Source organism: Doryrhamphus excisus, linkage group LG2, assembly GCF_037039965.1.
Source record: "Doryrhamphus excisus strain RoL-2023G ecotype Guam linkage group LG2, RoL_Dexc_Guam_v1.1, whole genome shotgun sequence".
Classification (NCBI taxonomy): Eukaryota; Metazoa; Chordata; class Actinopteri; order Syngnathiformes; family Syngnathidae; genus Doryrhamphus; species Doryrhamphus excisus.
Window position 1 is genome coordinate 13,165,212 of NC_136358.1, and position 24,759 is coordinate 13,189,970.

The 24,759-nt window shown below is 40.4% G+C and overlaps 3 protein-coding genes across 6 annotated transcripts; 2 read left to right on the forward strand and 1 right to left on the reverse strand.

Moving 5' to 3' along the window:
- Positions 1-37: 37 nt before the first annotated feature.
- apex1 (APEX nuclease (multifunctional DNA repair enzyme) 1) lies at positions 38-2,523 on the forward strand. Its single transcript, XM_058077886.2, has 5 exons — positions 38-246; positions 861-992; positions 1,062-1,228; positions 1,304-1,496; positions 1,690-2,523. Exons 2-5 carry the CDS (start codon positions 932-934, stop codon positions 2,202-2,204), a joined length of 936 nt encoding a protein of 311 aa, XP_057933869.1. The 5' UTR covers positions 38-246; positions 861-931; the 3' UTR covers positions 2,205-2,523.
- Positions 2,524-2,612: 89 nt separating this feature from the next.
- LOC131132343 (uncharacterized) lies at positions 2,613-11,824 on the reverse strand. 4 transcript variants are annotated; one of them, XM_058077884.2, is made up of 12 exons: positions 11,494-11,824; positions 9,740-9,877; positions 9,247-9,393; positions 8,256-9,173; positions 7,314-7,516; positions 7,145-7,243; positions 6,973-7,068; positions 6,765-6,875; positions 5,897-6,014; positions 4,835-5,807; positions 4,316-4,368; positions 2,613-3,951 (listed from the first exon to the last, which is right to left on the reverse strand). In XM_058077884.2, the coding sequence occupies exons 4-12, from the start codon at positions 8,287-8,289 to the stop codon at positions 2,723-2,725; spliced, it is 2,916 nt and encodes a 971-aa protein (XP_057933867.2). In that variant the 5' UTR covers positions 8,290-9,173; positions 9,247-9,393; positions 9,740-9,877; positions 11,494-11,824; the 3' UTR covers positions 2,613-2,722. The 4 variants fall into 4 exon arrangements, with proteins under 4 accessions (XP_057933867.2, XP_078654331.1, XP_057933865.2 ...); XM_078798205.1 differs by having other exon boundaries at positions 2,614-3,951; positions 4,316-4,371; positions 7,314-7,466; positions 11,494-11,823; XM_058077882.2 differs by having other exon boundaries at positions 2,614-3,951; positions 4,316-4,371; positions 11,494-11,823.
- Positions 11,825-20,642: 8,818 nt separating this feature from the next.
- On the forward strand, positions 20,643-24,268 carry LOC144898139 (uncharacterized). Its single transcript, XM_078789127.1, has 4 exons — positions 20,643-20,778; positions 20,968-21,112; positions 21,977-22,069; positions 22,956-24,268. Exons 2-4 carry the CDS (start codon positions 20,972-20,974, stop codon positions 23,262-23,264), a joined length of 543 nt encoding a protein of 180 aa, XP_078645253.1. The 5' UTR covers positions 20,643-20,778; positions 20,968-20,971; the 3' UTR covers positions 23,265-24,268.
- The last annotated feature ends 491 nt before the right edge of the window (positions 24,269-24,759 follow it).

Consider the following 24,759-nt stretch of genomic DNA (forward strand, 5'->3'; position numbering starts at 1 on the left):
ATATTTATGCATGAGCTGTAAATGATGACTATATGTGTTTGAAGCATATCATTTATTGCACAGTTTGGTCGGTTTTACATTTTAAAAGGTAGTTTGGGTTTAGACGCATGCACGTAATAACAACTAGCTAGCCGGCTAATGCACGATCTGCTTCCGCTTATACAGAGTGCTTTGCATGAGTTTTGGGAGGAGTGGCTTATTGGAGAGCAGCGCGTGTCTGGGCTTTGCATCCTGGTAAACGTACAAGTAAGGATATTTGCATGAGTTTATGAAAATTTCGAGTTTCGGCCTCAAATTGCACCCTTTGCACTTAAGTAGCAGCTAACTGGCAAATTAAGCTCTATAAACCGAAAGGGTCCACACTCATTCATTGTAGGAGGCCTCAGTCTTTGTTCCAATGGAATGCTAGCGGTAGCATAGCGTGTTACCCAAATATTGCTAAAGTTGCGGTCAGTGTGTTGCGTTGGCTTATTGTTGGGCAATTCTTCACTGGATGTGTTGTTTGTGTGCGTCCACATAGAACGACTGGCTTCCTGGGAAATGTACTTAACATCACCAGCACGCAGTTTAGCCTTGCTTACAAGCGGACTATGTGTGCATTTACATCACTGCATGAAGTCACATTTCTCAACCTTGTCTGTTTTACAAATACAAGCCAAGTAGATTTAACGGAAACACCAATCAAAACTCACAGTACATTAGTAGTACATTAAAGTATATACTACACCCTTTGAGGCTGTGGGGAGAATAACAAAGCTAAAGTAAACATGTGCACGTTTCACAGTCTTAGTGACTATTGTGTAGACTAGTGTGAAAACTTGATTTGATTGACCCAATTCCACCCTCCCCCTCTTTTTCAGCGGCTCTTGTGCTGTTGTGTGTGCGTGTGGTGGGTTTACGGAGTGTGTTTTCAGTCAGAGCAAGGTCAAGCATGAAAAGAGGCAAGAAGGCAGCCGAGGCAACTGCAGAAGGAGACAATGACGCCGCCTCTGGTAATGAAGGATGCACACTCTGAATGTATGCAACATTTTCTAACGCGCTTGCTGCTTTCATATTTATAGAAACGACTACAAAGAAAGCAAAGAAGACTAAGGAACCGGAAGCCCCTATCTTGTACGAAGACCCTCCTGACAAAATGACCAGCAAAGATGGACGCGCTGCCAACATGAAGATCACCTCCTGGAACGTTGATGGACTGAGGGCCTGGGTGAAGAAGAATGGCCTGGATGTGAGTTGGTTCTGCAGATCTGCAACGTGAAGCTTGCTTTCACTTGTTGACACTTGGGCTTCTTCCCTCTTTCAGTGGGTGCGTGAGGAGAATCCAGACATTGTGTGCCTGCAGGAGACCAAGTGTTCAGAGAAAGACCTGCCAGCTGCTATCACCTCCATGCCAGAGTACCCGCACAAGTACTGGTGTACATCAAATGAAAAGGAGGGATACAGCGGTGTGGCCATGCTCTGCAAAACTGAGCCTGTTAAAGTGACATACGGCATTGGTGAGTGATATTCTATGCCTTTTTAATATTATATATCATTCAGAACTATGTGTGGTTCATGGATGAGAACTTAGTTTGCTGCAAAAGAAGTGAGAAATTAAAGGGGACAAGGAAAAGTAAACATTGCAATACCCTACTACTCTCTTAGAAATGATTGCACATGTGTAACACACGTTATGCTTCTGTCACTCAGGCAATGAGGAGCATGACAAGGAGGGCCGTGTCATCACTGCAGAGTTCCCCACCTTCTACCTGGTGACCGCCTACGTGCCCAATGCCAGCAAAGGCCTGGTGCGCTTGGATTACCGCAAAACCTGGGATGTGGATTTCCGCGCGTACCTCAGCGAGTTGGACATACAGAAGCCCCTCGTGTTGTGCGGTGACCTCAACGTCGCCCACCAGGAGATCGACCTGAAGAACCCGAAGGGAAACAAGAAAAACGCCGGCTTCACCCCAGAGGAGCGCGAAGGCTTCAGCCAACTGCTGGAGGCCGGTTTTGTTGACAGCTTCCGCGAGCTCTACCCTGAACAGGCCAACGCATACACCTTCTGGACCTACATGATGAATTCCAGGGCAAAGAACGTGGGCTGGCGGCTCGATTACTTTGTGCTGTCCTCCTCTCTGGTGCCAGCGTTGTGCGACAGCAAGATCCGCAACAAAGCCATGGGGAGTGACCACTGCCCCATTACGCTGCACATAGCTGTGTAACCTCATGTCGCAGCACAATCGCCAGTTTAGTTGCCTAGATTAGCACCAAACAATAAAAAATGCCCTTTTTCTGAAATGTATGTCAAATCCAAGCTATTACATTTTTCTTTGGTTGTCCTGCAACACTAAATAACGTTTCAAGTCTAAGCTTGGATTAAGACCAATTGTTAACCTTGCTCAGTGTTATACTGTAGCCCGTCTGTGCTGCTGCTGACCTTTATAAATGCTCAATGCCACAAAATTTAACACGATGTTGTGTTGTAATCTTGGATCAAACCGCAATAAAGTCTGATTTGTAGAGCCAACTGAGTTATTGTGTGACCATAAAATATCCTAACCTCAGACTGTTCCTCACTACCTTATGATATTAAGACGACTGCGATATAATAGCTGTATCTTCAGGAAGCCAACTCCACTTCAGTTCTTGAAGTTTAATCACCACAAATGAGATCACAAGCCAAACTGATATGGATTTCGACCAACTTGGAGCTGCATTCAGTTACAGCGGACACAAATGTTTATGTTATCTTAATGTGTGTCCGTTGATGCATTTTGAGGTGATAGGACTGCCTGAAGCCTTTGCCACACTCCACACACGCGTAAGGTTTTTCTCCTGTGTGTGTTTGCTTGTGCCTCTTCAGACGATTGGCACTGAGGAAGCTCTTGTCGCACTCGATGCAGGAGTAAGGTCTAGCGCCCGTGTGGTAGCGAAGGTGAATGGTCAGGTAGCAGGACTGTGTGAACCTCTTCTCGCAGTGCGGGCACTGGAAGGGCTTGTGGCCCGTGTGGAAGCGCTCGTGCTTGAGCAACTCGGCGTGGGAAAAGAAGCCCTTTCCGCAGACGGAGCAAAGGTACGGCCTCTCGCCTGAGTGCGTCAGCTCGTGTCTGGTCAGAGTTGCCTTGTAGACAAAGCTCTTGTCACATTGGGAGCAGCTGAAAACATTCTCTCTAGTGTGGCAGCGCTCGTGCTTCTTCATGTTGCGCTCCCTCTTGAAACACTTTCCACAGTAAGAGCACATGAAGGGCATCTCCTCAGAGTGGATCTTCATGTGGTTCAGCAGGCCGCCCTTGTAGAGGAAGCCCTTGCCACACTGTGTGCAAACGTGAGGCCTGTCTTTTTGATGGATACGCTGGTGTGCCGTGAGTGCGGCCCGGTAGGCGAAGCTTTTTCCGCAGTTGCAGGAGTGGGCTCGCTCCTTTTGGTGAGTCTGAAGGTGTTTGTTGAGGTAGCTGGCGCAGCTGAAGCTCAGCTCACAGTGAGTGCACTTGTGCGAATGCTCGTCTTTCTCGTTGTCCCCCTCACCGTGTGTCTTCAGGTGCCTCACAAGCGCAGACTTCCAGGCGAACTTGCGGCCACACTCCGAACACACAAACTCGCCATTGTCCATGTGGAGGCTCATGTGTGACCTTTGCGCTAGGAGGGATTTAAAGAACTCCCCACAGATCAGACACTCATACTTGCGCCCGGGCTTGTGAGTCTGCTTGTGTCTCTCCAGGGACTGCTTGAAGGAGAAACGTCGCCCGCACTGAGGACAGACAAAGGGCTGTTCACCTGTGTGGATGCGCTGGTGGGCTTTTAACAAGGACAGGAACATGAAGCTCTTGGAACAGTCTTGGCAGTTGAAACGCCCCTCTTCGTCAACAAAGTGGACACTCTCCATGTGGTGTTGTAGCTGCTCTTCTTCTGAATGGTGGAAGGAGCATTTGGGACAGGAGAAAGTGGCTGAAGTTCCATCTGCCTCAAAACCTGACAGAAAAACACATTGTTATATACCTGAAGCAACCCAATATACTTGTAAATGACAATTACATGACGATACAGCTAATTGACACCGTCAGGGAGCTATGTAGCAATATGCCTAGTGTTGTGGTTTGCATAATATCAAGGTGTTTCTAATGTTTATCTTAAATATTGGGGGGACCACTCACCTCTGAAAATGCACTGCAGTTCTACACTAATGTGAAAAGGCATGCATAGTTAAATATTGCTGATCCAAAGTCAGCATTATTATGTACATGAACCTTATAATGTGCCCTGTTTGTGTGTAAAAGTATCATCTAAAGTATTAGCCTAGATCCTTAAATTTGAAGACACACAAAGCAACACTCACTTTCTTCCGCATCCTTAGATGAGACTGATGCTGTCCCGTACGAGTGCTCTGAACTGCTGAAAGAGAGGGAAAACATTAAACCGCTAAATAGTAATCTATTATTTTTAAAGGTTGGGTCTAATAATAATGGATTACATTTTATAGTGCTTTTTCAAGGCACCTACACCGCTTCACAACAAAGTGAACCCATTATTCATTCACTACTCAGTCACACAGTGGTGATGATAAACTACATCTGTAGACACAGCTGCCCTGGAGTAGCCTGACGTAGCCAATCGCCTCTCCCACCACCATTTCGCTCATGATACTTCAAATGTAGCTACTGCCATCTTGTGGAGCTAATAAAAAAGCTACATCAGGAGGTTGCCAAAGGCAACAGCTATTTGTGGTCTTGACCCAGTGCTAATTGGAGACCCCGACAGTTATTTGCTTTTGTAGCCCTTGCATACTGTGACTAAATAGGTGTTAATATGAATATTTAAGGTAACATAGAAGTAATAAACACAGTGGGTAACTGACCAGTTGAAGGGTAAAAGCTTCAAGGCTGGAGGATTCTCCCTGGTAACGTCTTGCTTCCTCTTGCTGCTCATGTGTTTCTGCAAGTTGATGACTTGGACCTTCATGGTGGGCCGGCGTTTGCGCCCACTTGTGCGTATTTTGACGAGGGAAACGACTCTGGCATTGTTTCCTGCATCGCCAATGTCTTCGGGTAATGTGTCTGCCTCACCACCACTGATCTCTTGCCCCACTTCACAGCACTCTGGGGGGGAGTTGGCGTTGACATCCTTGGTGTGAGTTTTCAGGTGCCTCGCAAGCGCCAGCTCCCAGATGAATTTCCTGTCACACTCTTTGCACGCATACATGCCATCCATCATGTGTGCTTGCTTGTGCTCCGTGCGGGCTGATAAGGACAGAAATGTCTCTCCACAGATAATGCAGTCGTACCTGCGTCCGCTTTTGTGTGTGTTTCTGTGGCGGTCAAGGGACTGCCTAAAAGAGAAGCAGCGGCCGCAATCGTAGCACCGGTGGGGGCGCTCACCGGTGTGGATGACCCTGTGGGCTGTTAGCGAGGAGGCAAACTTAAATTTCTTCTCACAGTCTGGGCAGTCATGAGGCCCCGAAGAGCTCTGTGGTTGAACTTCTGCATGGATTAGCTTTGCTGGATCCCTTGGTGAATTTTCCTTAGTTCCCTTCTCTTCTTCACTTTCATCACGGCCTGCGAGTACGTCCTCTGTCTGGACCACGAGAGCATCTTCAGCCACAATGCCACTTATGGGTTCTTCAAAGCCATTTTCACCCATCAGTACATCATGCTCTTCTGCCTCAACCTCTGCAATGACTTCAATTGTGATCTCATCCACGAGTGGCACCGGTATGTGAGTGTCATCGCTGAAGCCCAATTGATAAGACTGGTCCTCGGGTTTTGCTATTCTGCAGGCAGGAAAGGCAGACAGCGAGGAGAGGATATTTTCCCCCATGGTTGTGGGTGGAACTGCATTCAGAAAAACAAAAAAACATACATTGCACTCAAAAACCTCCAGATAAAAAGTAAAAAAGTAGTGCTTAAGGAAAACAACCTACCATGCTGCTCTAGATGTCGAAGGTGTTTATGATGCTGGAGCAAAACCTTCAAGTCATTGGCTTCGGAAAGTGACTGCACACAGTCACCCAATACTGATGGTCCGAGCCAGCAAATAGTCTGCATATGATGTATTAAAAACATCATTCATGTCTGGTTACTTTTTCAGCAACATGAAATGCCACAGTAATAATGGTTTGATATTAATGAATTTGTCATGGCAGTTTTTGATGCAGACCTTGTATTGAATCTCATCAGGTTTATGTAAGTAGTCAATGAATTGCATTGAAAACATTCATTCAACTACATATGGTGCAACTTGCATATCATCATTTATTGTATTTTTGCTACATTAAGCAAACGATAACAAGGATATTGGTAAATTAATATGAAGAATAGCAATCTTTGCTACAGCTCATTAGCTCATATAGTAACATGCTCCCTCCTGTGGCCAGTTTTGGAAAACCAGCAGCAGGAATTCATGCAATGTACTGGTTAGGTATGGGCTGGTTATTGGTTTCAAGGTATACCACAGTATGGGAAACTAAAAGTTTCAAAACCAGTAAAATGTTAAGTCATACATTTCTATGATATGAGAGAAAATGGGGGTCCAGTGCAGCCACTATGTGGGAATACTTTGTCACGTCCTGTTTAATTCCTCACACTCAAAACTGAGAATTGATGTGTTGTAACCACATAAGTCAGCCATAGATAGCACAGGCCTCGTGTTATATAATATGGTTTAAAAATGACACATTTTAGAGCTGGAATTATAATACACTGAAACCATCTACCATGCAAGCACATGCCTGGAACTGCTAATGTGACATTTATGTTTCTAATCAAAACACCACCATAGCTTTTGCTCACCTGTTTGAGGTCTGGAACTGGCAACAACTGATTTAGCCGACAGAGGAACTCCCAAAACAGTGTCTGCAAATCCTTGTCATACTCTGTTCCATACTGAGCTGGGAAGACCTCCTTTGCAATAAAACATCTCACAAGTATTAAACATTGTCCAGCATCTATGGTCTACAAGCACACAATAACAGCGGACATGATACTGATGTCATCTCACCGAGAAGAAGTGCTCTCTCTTTTCAGGATCCTTGAGGAGAACCTGAATTAACTCCTGAAAGTGAATCATGGTTTCCTCTTCTTGTAACGCATTCACCTGCAATGTAATGCGACGCCTGGAGTCACATTCTAAGAATGAAAAAGGCCAACATCAACATAATAAGGGCACTTACATTTACCACAGAGTGGTGTTGTAGTTTGATTGTGTCCAGGAGAGACAAAATGAAGTCAGGTTGCAAGGTTTGGTCACTTTTGCATAATTGAAGTATATACTAAAGATAAAAAAACAAGCATAATGACAGAATTGTGGTGAAAACAAACATCACATATTGTTTTACTCACCCTGGCTCTTAAACCCATGTTGAGTTGCATCCTGTGCTTATACATCAACAGGTCTGGGACCATGTCCATCACCAAAGAGACAAATTCCGCCACTTCCCAGTAGCTCATGACGTCTCGTTTCTTTAGCATCTGAAACATGGAGGCTGACAGGAGCTGCAAAGGGGGGACCAACAGGCGGAGGGAGGCCAGAGGTAATGGGTTAGCTGGAAAGGAAGGTACAAGAGAAAGGCGAGAGGATCAATCGAAATGTTGATATTATCTTTTATTATCAGTACGAGATGGCCATTTTTCACATTTATTTTCACAAATATACGTGTGTGTTTTTTCTCGTGTTATTCAAACATACTGTATGTATTGTTTACAAACTCAGGGGATCTTAGACAAGGGAGGACTTTGGGGATAAACGTAAAAGGATTTGAGAGCCCGTAGTAGTTTTTGCTTTTGTTTATTTCCCAATTGTTTGGCATTATTTTGTTCAAAGAATTGTATGAATGGAAGGAAATCTATTTTTATGATATCCTTAGATTATCAGATAACGATATTACAGATTGTTTGAGATATATATATATATATATATATATATATATATATATATATATATATATATATATATATATATATATGTATATGTATACATACATACATACTACATACGTTCTTGTTTGCCTAAACGTAAGTTTGTAAATTCCGTTTATAATCACGAACACATTAAAGGCAAAATAATAACTATGATCTTGAAAGTCGCGACGATACTTATCTTTTTACCAAAATGTGTAGTATCACCAACCCCAAGTACAAAATTAGTTATAATAATTATTATTACATATACATAATTAGTTATGTATTAAAAATAAAACTTAAATGGGCTTCATAATCTTGACGCTCAGATAAAACACTTAAGTCCATGTCAACTTGTCAACGAAGAAAGGTTTTCCAACACACCTTTGGAAAGTGTGTCAAAGAGACACGGGTCCATCTTCGATCAAGCTGCAGTTAGCCTGTTAGCTATCCGCTCGAACGCTGTGTCATTACAAACGATTCGCTCGACACAACGCCTGGCCTAAAGTACCGGATAAAAAAGCTCAAGTTCCGATTATGTATACCCAAAACCAACGCAACAGCATCCAAACAAGCAGCTGTGCATTGAAAACCATCGAAAGGTTGAGTGAGATTTGTTTGCAGTGTGGGTCTTCTTCTTCGCTGTCGAGATTGACCCTGCTCAAGATGCTAATTGTTAGCATTACTGCCATCTGCTGGGAAGTCTTAAATTTAAATTGCCCTAAAGGAAATGCACACACACAATGCGTTTGATGATGTGATACAAACGTAATTGTGAACAAGTCAGTCTTTTATTAGCATCCACAAACCAGAACTGTACCATATTTACCTTACATATACCTAATGTAAACACTGTTAACACTTCCGTAATTACTTCTTCTTACTCACTGCTAGGCTGTCTCTAAACCCAGCTCGTAAACGTTACTGCCCTCTGCAGCCTATACCTTGTATAGCAGCTCAGAGTCACACAAGTCCCGTCTCTACTACCATTGTAACAGTAGTCAAGAAATTAGATGCAGCTCTTTTATTGTATCTCATTTGATTGTGACGATGTATTGTGATAGTTAATTTACTGAACAACAATTATATGTATAGTAAAACGTGTACAAAAGCTGATGGGTTCTGCAGCTTTTCAGTGCTGAACAAGGTCCCATGGTATGGAAGGTCCGAAAAGACAGTTTGTAGTTGCAGTTCCACAGCATTCTACCCCTGTTGCACTTGATGAATCAGTATCGTTATCCTCATAATACAGCTGAAGACAATGAGTCTTTTTAAAAATATCTTGTTGGCCGGATGGAGGACCTTGAGAGGTGCAAAAAAAAAGAATGTCAGAGGACATGGCAGTTATTACATTACTAATATGGAAATAAGTAACCTGTCTGGACTTTCTGCAAAGTCGGTAGGTGTTTGACAGCCCCTCTGGCCTTGGTGTCCAAATTCTTACATCTCAGCATGACAAAGAGAGCTAAACACAGCTGTAGGACAAAGGTCAGCACGCCCAGCACGATGATGGTGTTCGTATCTGTTGGGGGGGGAGCGTTTCAACTTTTCTATTTTTTCTAAACTGCTAATTCAGTTTTGAAATATACAAGACAAGTATGTAAAAGTGTTGTGGACAATTAGAGCAGACACTAATGAGAACAGCACAAAGCCCGGATGCATTAGTGTTAATAATTCAGACACGCTGGAAATGCTTCGAAGATATGAACAAAGAGTACAAACACGATACTGAAAGAAATGTGATGTTAAATTAAACAAATATGTAGCGTTATAATGTCTGTACAGGCATTTTTGATACGTTTAGGCACACTTCCTGTGTTAAACATTCATACAATCAGATGAGATTAAGACGCTGCAGTGATACTCACAGTCTGATGAGTCTCGTGGCGTTGACTCCCAGTGGGAGGCATCAGGTCCAGAGAAGCTCTGGTTTGAGTTCTGGTTCTGGATGAGACCCATTTGTCTTACCTGACGTGCACAGACAATGTGGGAGGCAGCTGGGTGCGCTAAAGACGAGTACAGCTATGGTTACTGGATGTGTGATTTAAGAAGAACTGTACAATATAAAACAGGGATGTCCAAAGTGCAGACCAAGGAGGCATTTTTGGCCCACATCTGTTTTTTCTAGGCCCCTCAGCATATTCTAAAAATAAAATTAAGCTATATTATTAGGTATGACCAATAACACAAAGCTAAGGATGTTTAGGTCAAACAGCTTAGTATATTGACCTACATTGGATTGGTTTTAGTGTCTTTATTGTACAAAATGTATGCAGCCGGGGAAAAGCTTGGACACGTCTGATCTCGAAGTAATTGAACTCCAAACCAGCAAGGGGCAACATAGCAGCTTTATATGCTTTTTAATGATAAAATGTAACATTATGACGGCGTATTAGGACCACATTGAAAAAAATAGAGATTTTGAGAACATATCAGAGGGAAAATAACGCATATAAAGGAACTTTCCTCTTGCGTCAGGCAAGCTTTTATTTATAATGTGGCAGCAAAATAGATTAGTATGTCTAGTCCTTCACTCCCGCCTTCCTTACCACACACCTTTCACATGTCCAAGGTTGAAGGTCACAAAATTCTCCCCTTTTTTCATAACCTGATATGACGGAATGATAAACAATTGGACATTTCGAGAATAAAAACTTGCAGTATAAGGAGAATAAAGTCACAAAACTTAATAGTATGATGGACGTTTACCACACTGAAAAATAAAATCATCATACATTTTCCAAATAAAGTCATGAATTTACGCGTATAGAGTCGTAAAGCTTAACATTACACCCACATTAAGGCCACACTGAATCAAAAATTACAAGAATAAATTTGCAAAACTTAATAGCATGATGGAAGTTTACCATATTGAAAAAAAAATTATCATATTTCCTGAATAAAGTTGTACATTTACAAGAAAAAGTTTGTAGGATTACAAGAATAAAGTCGTAAAACTTAATAGTATGACAAAAAATTACCACACTGAAAAAATTTTGTGATTCGTAATCGTAAATCTACAACTTGATTTTTCGAAATCTCTCTTGATTTTTTTTCTTTCAATGTGGTCCTAATAGTCTGTTATATAACAAAGACAAGTAGAATAGGACATTTTTCCGTATCATTTATGTTGAGCAATTTATACTTAACCTGCCCCTTTCACTCCACTTATATAATTGCATGAGGATTCACTTTTTATCTCTATGGTTTAATCTTTAATACATAAGATCTTGTTTAAAGGCCAAAGGGGGCGTGTGCCGAGAGAGCCAATGATCAAAGACAACGTTTAAAACTGTCACGTGAATTACATTGTATTATAATGAACATGTGCAAACGGGTGCGTTTCTGTTAAGGTTCGGCATCATCTCTAATTTTACTAAATTTTACCTACTAAATTTGACAAATTCTGCAGGCAACTTCAATGAACTTTGACCTTTACCCAGTCAAATTCACTGAAAACATTTAGTAAAAAAAATAAAAGTGCAATAGAGCGCCAAATATTCAGTCTTAAACAAACCTTTTTACTATGCAGAGTATTGTTTGGACAGCTGTAACGACACATACGTAAAGCCTGTCTGCAAATAATTCTAATTCTAAACATCAAGTTTGCAACTTTACTCACCTTGTTAATGACAAAAGGTTTCGCTGTTTGTTGCTCCGGTGCAAGCAAATGTAGCTTGAAGTTGGCGAATCTTCTTAAATCTCCTCATTAAGGTTCCCAGGAAATTTGTTTTTCCTGCTCACTCCACATGAGGTCCCCTCTTTTGGACAGCTGAACCCTCACATTCATTGCATTCATTCAGTCGTGAACTAGAGGCAGTATTTTTCACCCCCCCAAAAAAGAAATGTAGCGATCATCTGAGGGGCTGGTAAGTATAAGTGCAATAAGTAAGCTATCCAGAGGACCTTGTTCAGATTACCCTCAGGGTTGGGCGTACACCGTCAGCCACAGTACATGTTCATTACGCATAGTAAACACCAGAGCACAAACATCACTGTCACTTTGCCCCCCATTCATAGTTTTGACACCAAGTTGATTATTTTGGCTTCAAACTCACCATATCAGTCAAGGATGAGGTGCTTGTATTTGCTACTTCCAGCCATTGGGAGTTTTTACCTCATGTCAGTCTTCACTTTGCTGTTATAATTCATTATGTTTTGTCAATATTATTGGTTGACTTTGATGACGTTGTGTTTGTTTAATAAAGTTTCAATAAAGTTGGTTGATACTTCCAATCGAGTAGGAAGAGGAGTGCTACCTACACCAAGCATGTCCAAGCTATAAGCCGCTGGCCGCTTGTTGCATGCAGTTTGTTTTTTTATTGGCCTGCGACACATTCTAGAAATTAAATGAAACACAAAAATCCCAGCAACAACAATAGTAACAATGGAAAAAAGATGTAATAATAGGTGTTAAAAATAATAAGCCATGGCACCTAAACACAAAGCTATGTCATTAAAAGGGCCCATGCATCCTTTGACTTTTCAACATTCCGTTCCGTTCCCATTGATAGATCCCGTGAAAGACTCATGACAAAAAACACCTGAATCTTCCACAGTCTCGATCTAGTCTAGTGACCTCTGATGACTATTTTATATTTATCTGCAGCTGTTTAATCACAAAACATTCTTCCTTATTAGCATTTGCGCTAGCTAACAAAATGGCAGCCGGGTAAGATACGTCGTCCATCTATGATGTCATCAGCGATTGACTCAAAAATCTTAACATGAAACACGTTTTTATAGTTTTATAACTATAGTTCTACATACATAAAACAAATTGAAATGCATATAAATGATGAATCAAAGGGCTAAATGAAGATTTCATCTTCATTGAATGTTCCCAAAGATATGATGTGGCAGCGAGACACCACACAGACATCATTTTCCTGTTTTGTCAAGAGCTATTTCTTGAATTCAGTAGTATTTGTCACCTTATCTATGAAAACACGGGCACTTTCTTTGTTTCCATTTTGAGTTGCAATATTGGGGAGAGAAACACTATTAAATTCAAGAACTCATATCAGGTGGTTGATCTTGCTGCCACGTCATGTCACATCAAGAATCACGTCTTCAAGGAATGCAAAAGTAACCTTCAATGTTCATTTATCATATATGTATTTGTATGCATTTAGAATTGTTTTCTGCATGCCAAACTATAATTGTAAAAGTATAAAAATGTGTTTTGTGGTGACATTTTTGGCTTTCTGGAATGGATTATTTGGGTTTACATTATTTCGTTTGGGAAAATTGAATCGGCTATGCCGCTCGGAACGAATTAATGACTCTAAAAAAGGCTCCGATGTATTTTCTAAGCCACTAAGACATTGTACTTTTGCGTCTATACCAGCAGAGGGCGTCAGAGAGCTTGATTCACGCCACGGCTACCGCATCAATCATGTTAAACCACAATTAAACACAAAAGTCATTATTTAATTGAGTTTAACTGCACTTGTGCATGTTTCTTTCATATTACCAGTGCACTATGTTTCCTATCTATCATTCTCATTGTATAAATATGATAATGCATACTGTCTGCAGGGTAAAACAGCATTTCCTATCATGCCCACCACACAAGCAGCCTTTTAGGCTCATTGTTCCATCACATGTACATCCAGTGATGAAAATAACATGCTAAAGGATGAATGTGTCACCTTGACCATGTAACACACCTTTTCCAATCAAAACAATAGCGTCGCGGCGTCCCTGCAGAGGTTTTTTTTTTTAAATCACTGATCACATCTGTTAATCCGACGTCTACAATCATCTTAAACACAAACTAAATGGTATACAGAGACCAGGGTGGTGTCCTCTGGTGCAAGGATTACTCCTACACATGGTGCTGGTGGCCTTCATGCAAATTCCATTTTGATTATTAAAAGCAGAGCGGACAGGGGAGGCAAACTGTTTTGTTTCCCATTAAGGCGACCCCTTCTCTCCCACTAAGAGGATTATCCCTGACACACGCTCAGGACTTACATAAGGCTGTCAGGGTAGGATAATATCTGACATTTCTGTCATATCCTACATTTTGGCACAACTGAGTAGATGTGAGGTGTGGTGTGGTGAAGAGACGGAGACGGGGAGAATGTCTTTGCTTTATCTCCCCAGAAAATTGGATCACTTATTTGTCAGAGCAATACGATCTGTTGACCTTGAAATCCTACCAACCTTGATTGTCTAGTCCGGTGTATAATTATGTTGTGAGACTCTCTAGTGTTCCATTAAAACAATATCATCATCCTTCAGCTGTAATAATGGACTTTTTCTGAGTCTCTGCAAAGATTTTGAGGTTTTATGTTCTTTTGTGTTTATCTTTCCTTTGACCTTTCCTTTCCATCTACAGTATGTTCCTACCATCACCTATGGTAATGATCTTTGGGCGGTGACCGAAAGGGCAAGACTGCAGGTACAAGCGGGTGAAATTAGTTTTCTCCCTAGGAGATAAGGTGAGAAGCACTCGGCCTTGAGAGGAGCCAGAGGAGGTGGCTTGGGCATCTGGTCAAGATTGAGCCTTGAGCGCACATCAGACCGGTAGGGGAAGAGGCCTCGGGGAAGACCCAGGACACTTTGGAGAGACTATGTCTCTTAACTGGACTGGGAATGCCTTAGGAATCTACTAGGAGGAGCTGGATAAAAGCTGACCTTGGACGACCACTAAAATGTAAAATAGATGTCACAGTGCCCCACCTCTTGCCCAAAGACAGCTTGGATAGGCTCCAGCATACATACAGTGCATCCGGAAAGTATTCACAGTGCTTCACTTTTTCTACATTTTGTCATGTTACAGCCTCATTCCAAACTGAATTAAATTAATCTCTTACCTCAAAATTCTACACAAAATACTCCATTATGACAATGTGAAAAAGTTTTTTTTACTTTTTTTTAATTTATTAAAAATAGAAAACAAAAAAATCACATTTACATAAGTATTCACAGTCTTTGCCATGAAGCTCAAAATTGAGCTCAGGTGCATCTTCTTTCCACTGATCATCCTTGAGATCTTTCTACAGCTTAATTGGAGTCCACCTGCAGTAAATTCAGTTGATTGGACATGATTTGGAAATATAATAACTGTCTATATAAGGTCCCACAGTTGACTGTGCATGTCAGAGCACAAACACCAAGCATGAAGTCAAAAGAACTGTCTGTAGACCTGCGAGACAGGATTGTCTTGAGGCACAAATCTGGGGAAGGATACAGAAAAATTTCTGCTGCTTTGAAGGTCCCAATGAGCACAGTGGCCTCCATTATTCAACTAGTCAGGATAGAAGGAAAAATTAATGCAGCAATATTTTCATCCAGGATATCTCTATATATTGCTGCATTCATTTTCCTTCTATCCTGACTAGTCTGCCAGTTCCTGCTGCTGAAAAACATCCCCACAGCATGATGCTGCCACCACCATGCTTCACTGTAGGGATGGTATTGGCCTGGTGATGAGCAGTGCCTGGTTTCCTCCAAACATGGCGCCTGGCATTCACACCAAAGAGTTCAATCTTTGTCTCATCAGACCAGAGAATTTTGTTTCTCATGGTCTGAGAGTCATTCAGGTGCTTTTTGGCAAATTCCAGACGGGCTGCCATGTTCCTTTTACTAAGGAGTGGCTTTCGTCTGGCCACTCTACCATACAGGCCTGATTGGTGGATTGCTGCAGAGATGGTTGTCCTTCTGGAAGGCTCTCCTCTCTCCACAGAGGAACGCTGGAGCTCTGACAGAGTGACCATCGGGGCCTTGGTCACCTCCCTGACTAAGGCCCTTCTTCCCCGATCGCTCAGTTTAGAAGGCCGGCCAGCTCTAGGAAGAGTCCTGGTGGTTCCAAACGTCTTCCATTTACGAATAATGGAGGCCACTGTGCTCATTGGGACCTTCAAAGCAGCAGAAATTTTTCTGTATCCTTCCCCAGATTTGTGCCTCAAGACAATCCTGTCTCGCAGGTCTACAGACAGTTCTTTTGACTTCATGCTTGGTGTTTGTGCTCTGACATGCATAGTCAACTGTGGGACCTTATATAGACAGTTATTATATTTCCAAATCATGTCCAATCAACTGAATTTACTGCAGGTGGACTCCAATTAAGCTGTAGAAAGATCTCAAGGATGATCAGTGGAAAAAAGATGCACCTGAGCTCAATTTTGAGCTTCATGGCAAAGGCTGTGAATACTTATGTAAATGTGATTTTTTTGTTTTCTATTTTTAATAAATTCAAAACATGTCAAAAAAATCTTTTTTCACATTGTCATAATGGAGTATTTTGTGTAGAATTTTGAGGTAAGAGATTAATTTAATACAGTTTGGAATGAGGCTGTAACATGACAAAATGTGGAAAAAGTGAAGCGCTGTGAATACTTTCCGGATGCACTGTAAAATGGATGGATATTTACCTTCAAAGCCAGGTGAGGCCTCGGGTAGTTCCAGGTTACTAACTCGTTGAAGTGTCAGGCCTGAGTAGGAACATGGAGTGCGTTTTTGAGTCGATTGTCCAATTAATGGCAGTGTTGGCTTACCTTTCCACACCTACCTCTGCAACCAAGCGACCTCTAAAAGCTTGATCGATGACAAGCTTTTTTTCCCCACCAAGAGGAATGTGGTGTTGTTTCATTGCCTGTTTACTTCCGCTTTCAAAACCAGTACCTATACAAATGACAACAGCATGGGAAATATTACTGAACATGATTCTGTATTTACTTGACCGATATTCGAGTTTCACGTATCCAACAGTGAGCCCGATGCGTATCAAGCCTTCAACTCTTATTTATCAATCGCAGAAGGCTGTGTTATCTAAAATCTACATCACACATACAGTTAATCCCATCTCTCTCAGGAGACAGGCATCAGACACGCATTTTCATCCTTTTCTGCTAATCTCCATAGATAGTTGATGACTCTCTCTCATGGAGGAAGCACTCCTCTTTTAAATGTCAAAACACCAGCTGCCTTGATAGCTAGAGCTTGTTACCCGCCTGTATGGATTGTTTGCACACACTGATATTAGACATTGAGGGTCTGGTGTCACTTCCTGGGTAGCACCGCAAAGAAAAGTAGATAAAAATATATATTTTTCCCAACTCCGGCTGCTGTGGTGTTTGCAAGTTGCTGTTGCTGGGGCGACATAGCTGGTATGTCCATCACAGTCAATATTTGTAAAATCTCTTTCTCGCTCGCTCTACTTTAATTTGTTCACTATTTTCCATAATTTCTCAAGAAACAATGCATTAAGTGTGAATGTATGATGACGATGATGATGATGTAGCCCTTTATTTTTGTCACTTATACAGGAGTACAAGCGAAATAGTGCAATCATCCGTCCATACATATACAACATACTATGCAGTGAGACAAGGGGTGACAGGACGGGATGATTGGGCGATGAAGGGGGCGGGGGGGGGGGGGGGGGGACAACACAAGGAGAGGGGGAAAAAAACAACAACTCCAAACTAGACTCTTAAATGAAGGAGTACAGTGTGGGACTGTTAAAAAAAAAACCTCGGCATACAAATTGGCATACAAGTAAAAACATTGTTCACACACATAGACACAATGATGATGAGCCATTTTGTGAAGTTCCAAGAGCCCCACAAATAATGAACACACACATAAAAAGTCCTACAATGTCTATTTTTTATACTTTAAACCCTATAATAGGCCTCTCGTTGTAATTAAACACATTTTAATTTAAATTTTACATATTAAAAACAATTACAGGCCTATAATTATGCACACTCAAAAAAACGACTCAAGCCCATCTTAAAGGTAACACATTTTTATATTATTAGTCCAGTGAAAATATATTACCTACAGTAAAAACTAAAAAAAAAATTAATAAGTCTGACTGGAGTAAATCTCATTTGGACCTGCAACACAAAAACAATGGGTCACACAAAAGAACAGACTCAAGCCCTTCTTAGAGGTAACACATTATTATATTGTTAGTCCAGTGAAAATGTATTACCTCAAATAAAATTCAATAAAAATTAAGAAGTGTGACTGAAGAGAACCTCATTTGGACCTGTAACACCATAATATTGTGTCGGGGCAAGACCACGCCCCTAAACACCTTGGCCATTCTCTCCCTACTTGTGCGAGCACCCGCGTCCGCCATTTTGGGACTCAGCAATTTTACAAAGTCAGCGTCGTTGGATCAGGGAAAACAACATTGTGTTTTGGGTAAGTATATTTTAGTATTGTGAAATGTTCTGGAGGTTAGTTGTTGAGCAGGACAGTAAGTTAGAGTTGCCACCGCCATTGTTCTGACTATACTGTGTGCATGCTTGCTTCTTTTGGTTCGCTTTACAAACGTATTCAACCATTATTTAATTTCGAAGCGAAGTTCGTTGTCCAATAACTTTAATAAAAGGCAGTTATCCCTTCATTTTAACACTAGCATTGCTACTTTGCTGCAAGTACTTTGCTCTCGCTTTCACGCCACGGCGACAAGCTACGGCAGGGCCTGTGGGCGCGCTTATAGACTGACGTATTGTGTATATTCAAACAACATGGCGTTGCAGTTTCGTGTACGGTGGACATGTTTTTGTTATTAGCGGATCTAGTCCGCTAAGAAGACTATGTGCATTCATTCATGCATGTCGTGTGCATGTCATTGCTTACAGGCTTGCTGTGAACTTGCCCAGGCATATTTAGCCTGAGCCGACAAGTGTGTAGCGATGCTAAAATCTGACAATGCAAGCGCGCGAGTCCGTGCAGGGGACATCGGTAAAAATGCATTTCTTTCACAGGAGAAGATATATAGATGTTCGTTTGGTAAAGCTTCAATTTAAAATATACTGTGTGTTGGACCACATAATCTGAAAAGAATACTTTGAATAATAAGTCCATTACATTAAGCCTTTGAAACTAATGAATCAGAGCTTCAGGACAAGATAAAAAGTGTGTAGGATATAAATTGACGTCAATATCTATCTGCAGATGAAATTTCAGTAAAATCTGATGGTGCAAAATGTTTTTGACCTGGATTTAGTACTGCACGTCACTATTTCATTGTCCTATTTTCAATATGGATGCTCAATGTTCAATATGGTTTGCTGTGTTACCAAGCTCTCTTTTTGCAGCCTCTCACAGTTTGTAAGTATTTAGGTATATAGTTTTTTCATTTATCTACACTATTAATTTACTGTGTGTGATTTGTTGTTTTTGTTTTATAGGTTAATAAATGTGGACTTGCAAAGAGTGCAGTTTGGAAGCGGATACCAGGTACTTGGTGTTGAAACATTTTAGGCAGGTGCATGGGCATCTTCGAGGTAGTTATCGATATCCATGTCCCTACACCGATTGCCCTTGTACATTTAACACATGGAGTAAGCTATCTTCATCAAGCACTGGAGAGGCTGACCTGATCCCCTTGTTGAGTATATGGTTGGGGGTTTGCGGATGTTGATATTGAAAAGATTAATCATTGTCAGAGGTTAGCACCATTTTTAATAATCAGCCACTGATCAACTTATAATGCTGCTTTTTTCATCCTCATTTAGTATTATAGTCTAGGAGTAGCCCTAATGTTGACTGTAGGAGGCAACATGGCTCAGGAGGTAGAGTGGTTGTCTCTCAACCTGAAGGTTGTGGGTTTGATCCTCCATCCTCCCATGTCTCTAAATATCCTTTGGGCAAGATATTAAACCCCCGTTTGCTCCTGATGCATCAGTAGGTAAATGTGCTAACAGTATCAAAGAGCCTTGGAGGTGGAAAAGCACTATACAAGTGAAAGGAGGTAGTCCTAGCTTATTTGCAGTGATAGATGTGCTAAAATTACAACATATATTTTTTTTATCTAAAACACATTTGTTTGTTTTTTTCACAGAGTAAGAAGTGTTTGAAAATGACATGTCCTGCTGTTCTGTGAATCATCTTCGGTGATGACTCCGACTCAAGAAGACTACCCCTGGTGTCTGGACTTCCAGCAATTGTGGAAGAGCTCCAAACAACGTTAAAGACATTTTTTCAGCTGGCAGAAGATTTCCGCCTCCAATATATGGATTCTGACTTCAATGCTTTCATGAACCTAACAGATATGTCAGATGTTCAAGATAAAGGCACAGTGAAGGTAATATGCACGACAACCATGCTGCCTGAAGAACCTACCATTATGCTGTGCCCAGTGGACCCAGGGCAGTTGAATCCACACCCAACCTCACCTCCTGAAACATCTCCCGACTCCCTGCTACCCCAAACCACTTCATTGGCTTCATCCAGCAGTGATGATACAGTCCACACATCAACACCACATTCATCACCTCAAGTACAGCTCTCCAAGTGCTCCTGCTGGCCTAAGATTTTTGTGGTCCCAAAGTTTTCATATGAGGCTGAGTTGGAGTTGCAGTTGAAAAATGATGAGTTTGAGAGAGATGGCGCATATTTCTACCCAGGACCAAAACTTAAAGGACAAATTCTTGATGGACTGGCTCAAGAAATAATGAAATACACAAAGTATCCCAAAGATTATCAGTGTGAAGAGGTGGCTGAAGCCTTAACTAGAGCCCATCCTTGTCTGGGGCAGTTGGGGAACAGGACAGGATTTTGGGGTTGGAAACAATCACTGAAATACAAGCTGCAGAACTATCGGACAAAACTGGGGCGGCTAGGTGATCCTGAAATTCATGTGAACTCCTTAAAACACAAGAGGAAGGGACAAGGAAAAGCAGCAGCCAGTATAAAGAAGCCAAGGAAGGCAGAAGTTCACTACATTCCTTTGCACCCAAAAGGCGAGACTGCAGAAAGTCTGGAGGAGGAGCGAATCAGTATACTATCAGAAATGAAAAAACGCTTCAATGAGGTGGTGATAAAGACAAAAATGGAAAAGACTTTTTCCCACAGACGACTGGAAATTGTGGATGAGAGACCAATGATCGAAGACTTCAAAGACCGATGGCCAGCCTTGTTTCAGGAGAGTGGTGTAAGTATACACCACAGTGGACTATTGCATTTTGATATGGTTTAGAACTGGGTTGTTGACAGCTGTTCAGCTGTTGTTGTTATTTCTCCTAGCTTTAGGTCCGGTCGTCCGGTCCTGGTTCCACACACTTGCTGTATGTGATTGTATTTACATTTAATTAGTTTTTTGTTTTTTTTTTTTTTCCCACAGGTGAATGATGATCACCACAAAACCACTACTGTCAAAGTTTTTCGCCCAGCTTGACCACTTTACTCCAAAGCTCAACTCCCTTTTCAAGTCCAAAGGAGGAGCGAAGGAACAGAAGATGAAGAATATCCTGGCAGTCTATGATGAGGTGGGTTTTAATTACGTTGATGTTATCAAATTCATTCATTCGTTAATTTTCTACAGCCCTTACCCTCACGTGGGTCGCGGGCATGCTGGAGCCTATCCCAGCTGTTCCGGTATGAAATTTAATTTTTAATGCCAAGTGGCAAATTATCATACAGGAATTGGTTAATTGGTGACTCCAAATTGTCCATAGGTATGAATGTGAGTGTGAATGGTTGTTTGTCTATATGTGCCCTGTGATTGGCTGGCGACCAGTCCAGGGTGTACCCCGCCTCTCGCCCGAAGACAGCTGGGATAGGCTCCAGCACCCCCGTGACCCTCGTAAGGAAAAAGTGGTAGAAAATGAATGAATGAATGAATGAATGAATTGATTTGAAGTGAATTCACTACTCTGTGCATTATTTTTTGTCAAAGTCAAAACATGTTTTTCAATTGTAAATTTTTTGGCTTTTTGATCATTTTGGTGTAATTATGGTTGATCCCCAGCACACGATAATTATTAACTTGAACTTTTTATCTCAGTCTGCAGAAGTATTTCCATTTCTCTTAAATTGAAATGAGCTTTGAAAACTGGAAGATGACTGATGTATTCATAGTTGAAATAGCTGTATTCCAATGACAGCATTGTAAGCTAGCTCATTCTAACTTGTTTTCTCGTGTTATAATGCACAGAAAAGGGAAAGAAATATGTTAATTCAAAGATTGAGAAGGATGGGCAAAATTCCAAAAACTGCAGTTACCCTTTAAAAACTGCAATGTTCTATGTAATTGATAAAAACAAGAAAAAGTAATTATCTCCACAACTGGCTTTTTACGTTGTTTACCATGTCCCCCTTATTAAAGCCAAATACATGTACATGTGTTTCAGTGTGATGAAATAGATGCGAAGAGGGAGTGTGTTCTGAAGAGCCTGATTATCTACCTCAACGAGGATCCAGCTTCCCTCGTCAAGGAGTACCTGGTAAATTTCACTTTTAACAAAAGAGCATGTCTTAGCACTGGTAGTATGTTCCAGTGTTTAATCTTTGTTTTCTTTAATTAATAGCAGAACATTGGATAGTGTCTGCCAGTGTTAGTGTTCATTTTTTTGGGGGGGGGGGATTAGTCAAAAATCTATGTACAATTTTTCCTTGAATTGCATGCATGTTTTGGTTATCATACAATGGTCATGGTTTAATTAATTTAAACACGCATCACCTTACTTATTGTATCCTACCCTTCCATCTATTAGTTTTACAGTCTGTTACATTTGTTCACTTCCTTGACATACAGTACATTGTTGTATTGTTAATGCATTGTTGCCCATCTTTGTTCTTGATGTATGTTTATCAGAAAACATCAATTTTATTAGAATTCCTATTAGCTAACTAAACAAAATGGCTGGCAAACTGAACTACATTACATTGACCATCTATGGTTGACTCTCAAAAATGTTAACCCCATGTTAACATTATGTTACATGTGTAAAACAATTGTAAATGCGTAATATAAACTACAATGAAAGGAATAAATTAATAATGTAAGGTTACTTCTGCCTTAATTGAAGACGTGACTGTTGTCAATGTGGGATCAAATATCACCACCTTCAGTTTTACAGTGAAGGTAAAAGTAACCTCAAATGTTCATTTATTTCTTCCATTCATCATTCATAAACATTTCCAATTGTTTTCCACATTTAAAACTATAAAAAACATGTTTTGTCTTAACATTTTTGGAACGGATTAATTGGATTTACATTGTAGAGAAATGCATTTAGGTTAGGAAGGAATTCATCCATCAACATGAAATATTCAAAACTAGCATTTTCCTGAGCTTATTCTTTCTGTATATCTGTTTCTGTTTTTCAGGCAACTGCTATTGAGGATGCAGAAAATGATCTTGCAACAACTGTTATGTGCATTTTCGTTGTCAGAGGTGGTGAGCGTGACTTTCCTGATAACATATGGGTTGTCATTGAAGGAGTTAAAGTCCTCTCCAATGTCAGAAGTGTCATTGTGGCCTTTGCCTTGCTCTTTGGGCTTATCTATGCCTTGGATCTCAGCTATCCAGACAACCTAAAATACACATTTGAGTTTGTCCAGAAGATTCTCATGAATATGGATGGACACAAACTCAATGTGAAAATACAGCAGTTGAAAATGAAGATGTTCATCTAAATGGAGGTATGAACTTTGGCCTATTGTTTGTTCTGTTGCCTGTTGTCTAACATGTTTAAACATTTGAAATTGCACTACTTTTCTAAACCTGTTTACCTCAAGAAACCAAGTGTGGAGGACCAAATGGGACAGAATGAAATAGATAAATGCATCTTTAAATAATTACATGTCGGTAGTTAAATTTTACAAATCTTTAAATTAGTCATTACATAATACACCATTAAGTAATCAAATGCGTCAATAACTGTCTTTAAGTCAAATATCAGCTCATTTACTGTAGAAACATAAGTATTTCAAATTATTTCACTATTTAATTATTATTAGTTATTTTAATAATTTAGTTAATTTTTTCACTATAATTGTTTCGTGGAGTTGTGGTTGCATGTTTATGAATTGTGCGGAAATAACTCCCAACTCCCTGACTTATGTGATCTCTAGATCAGCAGATCCTGCTTCCACATACTCTGTAAGGTTTAAAATACCTTTCACCAACTCCCGAGAAAGTTAGGAGTTTGTATAACTTCTGGACTTCAGACCATTCGACCAGATTGACGTTAGTCACACCCACAGATTTTGATGGGTGTTTGTGATACATAATTCATGACGCTGCACCCCAGAGCCATGAAATAATAAAATTTAACTATTAACTATTTGACACATTTAGTTCTTTAGAGATTGATTTATTTAATTTTGTCCCATTTGGTCCACCGCACATAAGTAGAAATGTAAAGGTACCATATTAGTAGTGACGCCAATATTAACAATATACCTCAGCCCATCATGAGCAGACAATGTGACATTTGACATATTAGCACTTTGTAACTCACAAATGATAGCGGTTGCACTTTCAGTGGTTGATCTGGTTAAATTATATTTTCGGATTGTTATTTCTAATAATGACAATTTTGGAAGGAAAGCTGTAGTGCATCTCTAACATGTTTATTGTAAAAAGCTGAAGTTTTGGCTATGTTGTACAGAAATGTGGCTTTATCCCTTGTTTTAAATAAATCCTTGTCAGGTGTAGTTCCTTGTACTGTATATTCTTCAGGAGTTTGGGATTAATTTGACTAATTGTATTAATCACACATTTTTAGTTAAAATGAAGTAAAAACTATTCATTAGTTTAATTGAATTACTGTGTGTTAACTGTACTTTGTAGAAATTGATAGAACTGTCTCAATTACAGTTTGTTACCTCAATTGCTGTAATTTGAGTTGGATGAACAGAAAAAAAGATAAACTAACACAAATATATTACAATGTGCTAACATAGTTTTTTTGAGTTGGGTCTAAACATATTTATTGGATGGAAATTCTGCCTACTATTTAATTGAGTTAGTCCAATTCGTTATTTTTGGAGGGTTTAATGAAATTAATTTGTGTTACCTGTAGAGTTGGATAGACCCATCTCAATTATATTTTTTTACCTCATTTAGATTAATTTGAGTTGGATTAACAGGAAAAGAACAAGATCAACTAACACAAATATATTACAA